This window comes from Gekko japonicus, unplaced genomic scaffold (genome assembly GCF_001447785.1).
Source record: "Gekko japonicus isolate JY-2015 unplaced genomic scaffold, Gekko_japonicus_V1.1 scaffold4260, whole genome shotgun sequence".
Lineage (NCBI taxonomy): Eukaryota > Metazoa > Chordata > Lepidosauria > Squamata > Gekkonidae > Gekko > Gekko japonicus.
In genome coordinates, this window is record NW_015167176.1 from 55,564 (window position 1) to 63,953 (window position 8,390).

The 8,390-nt window shown below is 44.4% G+C and overlaps 1 protein-coding gene across 1 annotated transcript in view; it reads left to right on the top strand.

Annotated features, from left to right (window-relative positions):
- LOC107112061 (vomeronasal type-2 receptor 26-like) overlaps positions 1 to 8,390 on the top strand; it is a 17,303-nt gene that overhangs the window by 4,242 nt on the left and 4,671 nt on the right. The window contains exon 3 of the mRNA XM_015413130.1: positions 949 to 1,800. Within this exon, the coding sequence (XP_015268616.1) occupies positions 949 to 1,800 (852 nt within the window). The remainder of the gene's footprint in view (positions 1 to 948; positions 1,801 to 8,390) is intronic.

The following is an 8,390-nucleotide window of genomic DNA, read 5'->3' on the forward strand; positions in this document are numbered from 1 at the left end:
AGAATGTCCGATTTGTGAGTCATACAGAAGTTGAGCCAATGAGTTTGCCTGGAAGATTTTTAAGGCCATGGGGAGAAAACCTGCATCTTTCCTTCTAAATAATCTAAGAATGGCATTTGCACTTCTCTCTGCCAGGTTAGCTGATGAGGACAGATGTGCTGAGAATTTGGAATTATAAGAAAAGGTAATGCCTGAGTATTGAAAGTTCTTAACTTGATCTATGGCATTTCCTTTAATATTTCAGTTGAACTTCCTGAATGAGTTACCAAAATGGACAATTTTAGTTTTAGCGAAATTAATAGATAGTAATTTGGTGTCACATTGTTCTTTAAATTTTATCGGGGCTCACTTCAGGCCAATCCTTGTCTGGGATAAAAGAACAGCATCGTCAGCATACATTAAGATTGGAACCTTTCTGCTACCTGAGAATGAGGGAGCATGAGTATCAATTGAATGAAGGCATGTGATTAAAGAGTCAACATAGATGTTAAATAAGAAGGGAGCCAAAGGGCAACCTTGTCTGACTCCTTTTTGCACTGGAATTCTTTTCGATAGCAGCAAGCATAAAGTTTACTTAGCTAATAGAGCCCTTGCATCAAATAGAAAAACATTTTAAAAGTTCATTTCAGGAGACTTTGAGAGTTCAGGAGGGAAGGAGCAAAGCGCTGCTTCTACAGATTAATTAATTAATAAGAGATAAACAATTCACTGGCCAGCTCCAGACAAGGCAAAATAAACTAAAATAACTGATTAATTTATAAATAGAAAAAAAGAATTAGATAATACTGTCCTGGTCAGATGGAGAAACAACTTGAGTGTCTTTTCTTGCCAGCCGGAAGGGGAGGAGTCCTCCAAGGCTTCCCAATGTGCCAAAACAAATTCCCAAGCAGAAGTAATTCAGGGGAAAGAAGGGAAATATTTCTACACATTTCCTCCTATCTTTCTTAGATCATATATGGGTCATCTCCACTGATGAGGAACAATGTCCAAGCTGTGTTCTTCCATCAATTGTTTCCAAATGGGAACCATCAATATACTGGGATGCTGAAGTTACTGCAGCATTTCAAGTGGATATGGATTGGAATTATGTATGTAGACAATGAGAATGGAGAAAGCTTTGTGCAGAACGTTATTCCCAGATTTTCCCACGGAGGAATCTGTTTCGACTTCATAAAAAAATTTCCAAAATTGACTTCTTCCAATGACACCAGTGAAATGTTGGCGGATGGCCTTAAAGCTTATAATATTGTCAAAGGAAGTACTGCCAATGTGGTGGTTGTACATGGTGAAATTGACTCTATGATAATTTTGAGAACTTTGCACCACATTTCAGAATTTCTGGATGAAGCAATGGCTAAAGTTTGGGTTATGACAGCCCAGATAGATTTTACATCATTTACATTTCAAAGAGGTTGGAGCATAGACTTCCTCCATGGTGCCATATCCTTTGCAGTCCACTCAAAGGATGTGTTAGGATTCAGGGACTTTCTTCAGATCAGAAATCCTACCTCAAACAAAGAAGATGGTTTTATCCAGGACTTCTGGGAATATGTATTTAATTGTTCTTTCCGCAGCCCCACAATAGAAACACACTCTAAGGAACTCTGCACTGGGGAGGAGAAGCTGGAGTCTCTTCCTGGGTCCATCTTTGAGATGAGCATGACTAGCTACAGCTACAACATCTACATTGCCATTTATGCACTGGCTCATGCTTTGCATGCCATGCATTCATCCAAACCTAAACACAGAGGGATGACTGATCTAGGGAGGCCAAAGTTTCTGAATCAACATCCATGGCAGGTAACTTTTTAAAGGGGTGGTGGTGGTACAGCAATGTAGGAAATCTCACCATATTGAATGTGTCTCTGAAACATTAGAATTGACAATATGTGGGAAGCTTTTATTCTGGCAAGGCTACCAAGTATTAGCTGTGTTGTGGACTCCACTTTACAAGTGATGAGACCTTCTTATCCGTCATTCAAAGGCAACTTGACTATAGGGGCGTGGGGGGAGGGAAGTTCATATTTTTTTGGCTTCGGGTGTATCAGACCCGAAAAATATCAGTAGATGCCCAATATCACCAGTCTAATACTGGCAAAGTATCAGGACAAGGGAAATATTTGGTATTGACAAATATATATTTGGGTCTGATACACCCGACAGGAGGGAAGGGAGGCATGAAAGAATGGTTTCTTTTTCTCTGGAAGCCCTTGCAGCTTTCCTTGTCAATTTCACTCCCCGCCAGTCAGCGGTTCGGTTTAAGCCATTTAAAACTAATAGAAGACTGGCCAGGGGAGTGACACTGAGAAGGGAAAGCCTCCTCTCTGCCTTCAATTCTCTAGCTGACCAGGGGTAGCTGGGGAAGGGAAGGCAGGGAGCCCAGGCATTTTTCCGTGCCTGCCTTTTGCTTCCCAAATCCCCCCACCCCACTGCAGTGGATTGGCTGGGGAAGCAAAGGGCAGGAATGGAAACATGCGGAGAAGCTCAGGGTGTGAAGGGGAAAAAAGAAGGCATGTTGAAATGCCTTTCTTTCCCTCCCTGATCATGGGGAGGGAAAGAAACACATTTAAACATGCCTGGGTTCCCCATCTCCCCTTTTCCAGGGGCCCTGCAGCTGTGGGGCAACTGGAAAGGGGCAGGGAAGGGGCCCAGGGACGTTTCCATGCCTGTCCTTCACTTCCCCAGCCCCCACACACACCATGGGAAGAAGGGCTGGGAAAGCAGAGGGCAGGCATGGAAACATGCCTGCTTTCCTCACTGATCCTCTCTGATGCTGCAGAGAAAAAAGGAGGGAAAGAAAGGCATTTAACCATGCCTTCTCCCCCCCCCTCCTTCCCTGAGCTTCTCCACAGTCAGTATTCGGCTACCCGAAAGTTGAAAAAGCCAAATAAATTTGGGAAACTGTATTTGGTAGCCAAAACGTTTCTTGAAATTGCATCTGGTTTTAGAAATACGGATAAATACCAATAAGGTATTTATTAGGTATTTTTTTCCAGTTTGGGAAAGCTGAATGCACATCCCTACTTGATTATTCTGGTCTTATCTGATGACCTCAACTTACTATTACCAGTATTTTAGCATAGGGATATGCACCTCCTTAGGTGTACATAAGATTGTTTGATTCTCTCTTTTTATTACTTTTACATGGATAAATCAATAGATTTTCCCCATGAATCATCAGTAGATGAATAATAAGTGGATATTCAAAGGAGAAGGACTGAGGGGGATAAGGAATAATTTGAACCTCTGCTCTGCCCTTCAGCACCTCAGCATAGAGTAAGATCTTGGTTGAGTGTCTCTCCCACATTGCTATCCTGTTCTTAACCTGACTGTGGTCAGACACAAAACACTCTTTGGATCAAACCAAAGGGCTCTTGAGCTATAACTTAGATCCAATGGATTTGGAACTGACCAGGATGTTTTTGTTTTCCTTAACATGTGTTTTCTGTTTCAATCTATCAATCAGACCTTTATTGGCATGTTATGTTAAAACGGACAGGCAAGGAATTACAAAGTCATGTGCAGGTACATTCCCTTCTCTTAGAAGCCCAAAACAAAAATTGGGCCACCATTTCCATAATCACTGAGGAACAAGTAGAGAGCTGTTTTATGTTTAAAATAGAGATTCTGTCCATTTTCACTCTGCTTGCCAACCCTATATCAAGTTGTGTTTGCAATATTTTAAAGTAGTTTGAATAATGAATGGGCAGCGCTGCAGTATGAGAGATTAGATTTATAACATAGCTTTCAACATAAAAACATGGGGTGGAATTTTGTAGGGATTTTGAGGTCAGTATGTTCCAATTCCTTTCATGTTAGGCCCTGAAAGATCCATGATACCCCACAAGCCAGTGGCCAGTTTAGAGATTCTTAGTTTCATTTTGAATGTGTTTTGCCTGCCGTAGTCAACCATAGCTTCTAGTACAAATGGGGGGTGATCTGGACCTTACCTGGGCCAGGATGTTCCTGATTGCCACTGTTTTGGCCACTGCAACTCCTGTGAGTAAAGAACTCTTATGAATGCATGTGAAAAACTGAATAAAAGTGATTTATTCTACTTTGGCTGTGCATTGAAAACTGTCCAGAAGACGCTGTTGGCTCAGCGTCAGATGGAACAGTGAAACCCACTCCTTGCCAGTTATTGAGAACAAAGGCTACAGGAAGAAAGTTGTAAACTCGAACCCTCGTGGCCTCTGTGTGCCGGAAGCTGTGGGGTGTCTAACTAAAGACTTCAATTCCCAGGAACCACTGCTCTTAAGATATATGGCAGTTCTGCTTAACTACAGTCTCAAACGCTGGCTGGGGGCAGCACACTCCCGTCATCACCCTGAACCTAGAGGCCAGTTTCAAAGCTCCTGGATTTAGTTTGGGGCGAATTTTGGCTGCCACAGACAATCAGAGCCCCTAAAGCTAACAGCAGGAGTGGGAATTTCTGGGCATTGTGCAAGCCAGGATGTTTCAATTACTTTCATATTTGGCATTGCAACATCCATGATCATCCTGAAGCCAGTAGCCAATTTGGAGGTGCTTGGCTTTATTCTCTGAAAAGTTATGCCTTCCACATATGGAATGATGGAGACCTTGTTAAAAAAAATAAAAATAAAGACGACTTATACCTAAGTTTAAGAAGATATAAAAACATAAGAAGAACTCAGCTGGATGAGACAAGTGTTCCATCTAGTACAGCATCCTGTCTCATATAGTGATCAGCCAGTTACTATGGAAGGCCAACTCTTTGACAAATTAGTTTCCTTTGCAAACAGCATTGGGGGGCTTTGGTAGATAATGTGGGCCAGGATGTCCAAGTTCCCTTCAGTTTTGGCAATGCAACTCCAGTCATCACCCTCAACTTGGTGGTCAATTTTCAAATACCCAGCTTTACTTTCTGATGAGTTGTGACGGTTGGAGATAACAATGTCTACCCATGAAAAAGCAGGGGTTGGTGGGTATTTCTGGAAATTATGCCACCAGAATGCTCTGATTCTTTTCACGTGCAACATTACGACTCCCATGATAATTTTGAAGGCAGTGGCCAGTTCTGAGACTCCTAGCTTCTTTTTTTGAGGAGTTAAGTGACAAAGGTGGACAGATGAGTGGATGGATTATTTTATTATAGATTTTGTTGACAGGTTTAAAGCTCTGATTTTCATTGTTGGTTCTGTAGGCCTGCTTGTGTAATGTTTCTGTACTTAATTACTTTTCTGTAAAATGTTCACATGAGTAAGTGGCGTGCCAGTGAAGATTCTATTGCAACAGAATCCTGCTGACAGTATGGGGGGGGGGGATATATTTTGCTCAGTTGCCAGAAGCATGCTCAGTAGAGCCAGGGTTGGTTTTAAGAACATAAGAGAAGCCATGTTGGATCAGGCCAATGGCCCATCTAGTTCAACACTCTGTGTCACACAGTGGCCAAAACGCAGGTTTTGGTTTCCAGTCTTCTTCAAGGAGAGGGAAAACAGTGATGGAAATTATATTATGTACTATCCAAAACCATTAGGGATTATTTGTGAGTGTCCTCTCTTTCCTTTCCTTTTGTACCCTTAGAAGCTCATTGATTCATGAATCCTGAGTAGCAGAAAACACTTATTTCTTATTTTTTAGATGCAGGGGCTAAAAGGACTGAGATAAATTTTGCAATTGCTAGAGTGATCTTAGTATCCTTATTACTGAGCAAAAGAGCCAGGGTATCCAGAATGTAGGGGGAAAATTGGTTGAATAAAGGCTTAATATAGTAATCCCTCATAATCTCAAAAAAAATCTGCATTCCAGCAGTGCATGAAAAGATGTATCAATCCTGTTAAGGCCACAAGGGCAAAATTTGTCAATGTAGGGCCTACTCAAAACCATTGTAGGTATAATGTTCAGTCTTGCAAACAAAAACGTTCTGCAACAACATGAGATGGTATAATAGAACATATGAGGGGGTTAAAGATTTTGAGTAAGAAAGTTAAAAAAATAGGGGCAAGCAAACTCTGCAGGCTCTCAGAATCAAACTACTGTGGTCAATTTCCAGGACTCACTTTCTAATTAGAGAAAATGCTTTGGTTTTGCCCATATGAAAAATATCATGAGTCAACATTCCAACTTTCATCAGTTTCTCACCCAGGGCTTTCATCCAAATTGATTTGTGGGTATCCCAGTTTAAAGCAGCTAACAAATCATCTTCAGCACTGAGCTGTTTTAATCTCAGTTTGAAGGCAAATAGCCATCCTCTTGCTTCCAAGGATATCAGTCCAAATTCTGTCCATATTCGGCATTTGACATGCAGCAGGGAATATTCAAAATTTCTCTTAAGAACTGGATAGTGGTTGATCGATATTTTCAGAGATAATCCAAATAGCTGTACTGTAAAGAATGAGTGGAACCACTTTCAAATAGATTTTGGGTAGTTAATCAACCAGGCCTTCTAAACAACAATAACTGGAGAAAGATTGCAAGGTCCTTTTTAGCTGGATCCTTGGTTTGGGACAAGATCACTGCATCATCCACTGCATTGCGGATGCCATCAGGGTAATAAATGTCTGGTCAGCACATTCCGGTGCTCTTGGGTCAGGGGAAGTTCGGTGGGCCTAGGTGGGGTTTTAAGGGAAGGACGCAGAGAAACTGAGCGGCTCGGCATCCTTCCAGCCTACAGCCCATCCCAATGGTGGCTGGCAGTGGGGCCAGGATGAAGAACCCCCCTCCGTCACTGGTGCTGTTTAACACCAGGTTTATTAATAACAAAATTACAACCCATCAGGATTTTGTACAAGAACAACATGCTGACCTGGCGTGTGTGACTGAGACCTGGGTGCTTTAGGGAGAGACAGTGCCTCTCACCCAGCTTCCCCCACCTGGGTTTTCGGTCCTCCACCAGTCACGGACACAGGGGCAGGGGGGAGGAGTGGCTATCTTCATTCGGGAGGCTTACTCCTTCAGGGCACTCCCGTCGGTGGAGATCGTGGGCATTGAATGTGTCAGCTTGATGCTGGAGGCTGAGGAGAGTTTGGCGATCTGGCTGGTGTACTGATCGCCTAACGAGCCGGCCAGTAGCCTGCCGTCCCTGCTGGAGGCCATATCAGGCTGGGCCCTGGAGCTCCCTCCAGCCAGGCTATGGACCTGGTATTGACCATGGCGTCACTGGGACTCTCTCAACTTGTTTTGGCTCCCACGCATCGGGCTGGTCACATGCTCGACTTGATCTTTGCGGCGGGGGTGAAGGTGGATTGGATCACTACAGAGGTAGTGCCATGGTTGGACCACCGGGCCCTGAAGGCCCATCTGAAGGTTCCACCCCGACCCTGTTTAGGCGGCAAGCAGATTTATGCTCACCCGTGGTGCCAAATGGACCCTTTGCAGCTCCAGATGGCCCTGTGGGATCCAAGGCCCCCTGGCGACTCATTGGATGAGCTGGTGGGGGACTGGCATGTCCGGCTCTCCTTGGCCATTGATGAGATCGCTCCCAGGTGCCCTCTCCACACTCGTCCTAGGCGAGCGCCTTGGTATAACCAAGAGCTGCGTGAGCTGAAGCGAGAACTGAGATGGCTAGAGAGACGGTGGCGCCGAGCTCGCGATGAAGCATCTAGAGCATCTTATAGGATGTTTATGAAAGCCTATGAGATGGCAGTCAAAGCCGCAAAGAGAGATTTCTATGCGGCCAAGATTGCATCTGCTAGCTCACGCCCGGCCCAATTATTTAGTACAATTCGGTCTTTGACAGTTCTGCCACAGGGCAGACAAAATGCTAGGGAACTGGATATAGGCTGTGAGGCATTCACGAGCTATTTTGCAGATAAAGTCTCGGTGCTCTGCTGCAATCTCCCCGCCACAATTGAAACAGTGAGCAAACTTGAGGCCCCTTGCACATCTTTGGTGCCGGGTTTTCTCCCAAAGGCCAAAATAGGTGTGGAAAGGGCCTTTTACTGACAGAACCTGGTTGCCTAGCAACAGGCACTGAGGAGAAAGCACAGTTGCCACCTCTGATTAGGGAAATACCTGGAGATTTGGGGGGTGGATCCCGTGGAGGGCAGCATTGGGGGGTGGAAGGACTCGGCAGGGGATAATGCCATAGGGTCCACCCTCCAAAGCAGCCATTTTTTCCAGGGGAACTGATCTATGTCATATGGAAATCAATTGTAACAGCAGAAGATCTCCAGGTCCCACCTGGAGACTGGCAACCCTGGGGGAAAGTCAGCCACACAGCAGGGGGTTGAAGAGAATGGTTTGATGGTCGCTGGCCCACCTCATTAGCCAGCCAGCCAGCCATGGTGGAGCCAAAAAGGAGAGAGAGCCATTTTAAGTTTATTCTGACAGGAAAGTGGCGAAGCTGGCAGTGGGTGAGGGAGGGGGTTATGCTGAAAGTCCTTTTTTTTTTAACTGACAGAAGCAAGCTTGGTTGCCTACCAACAGCC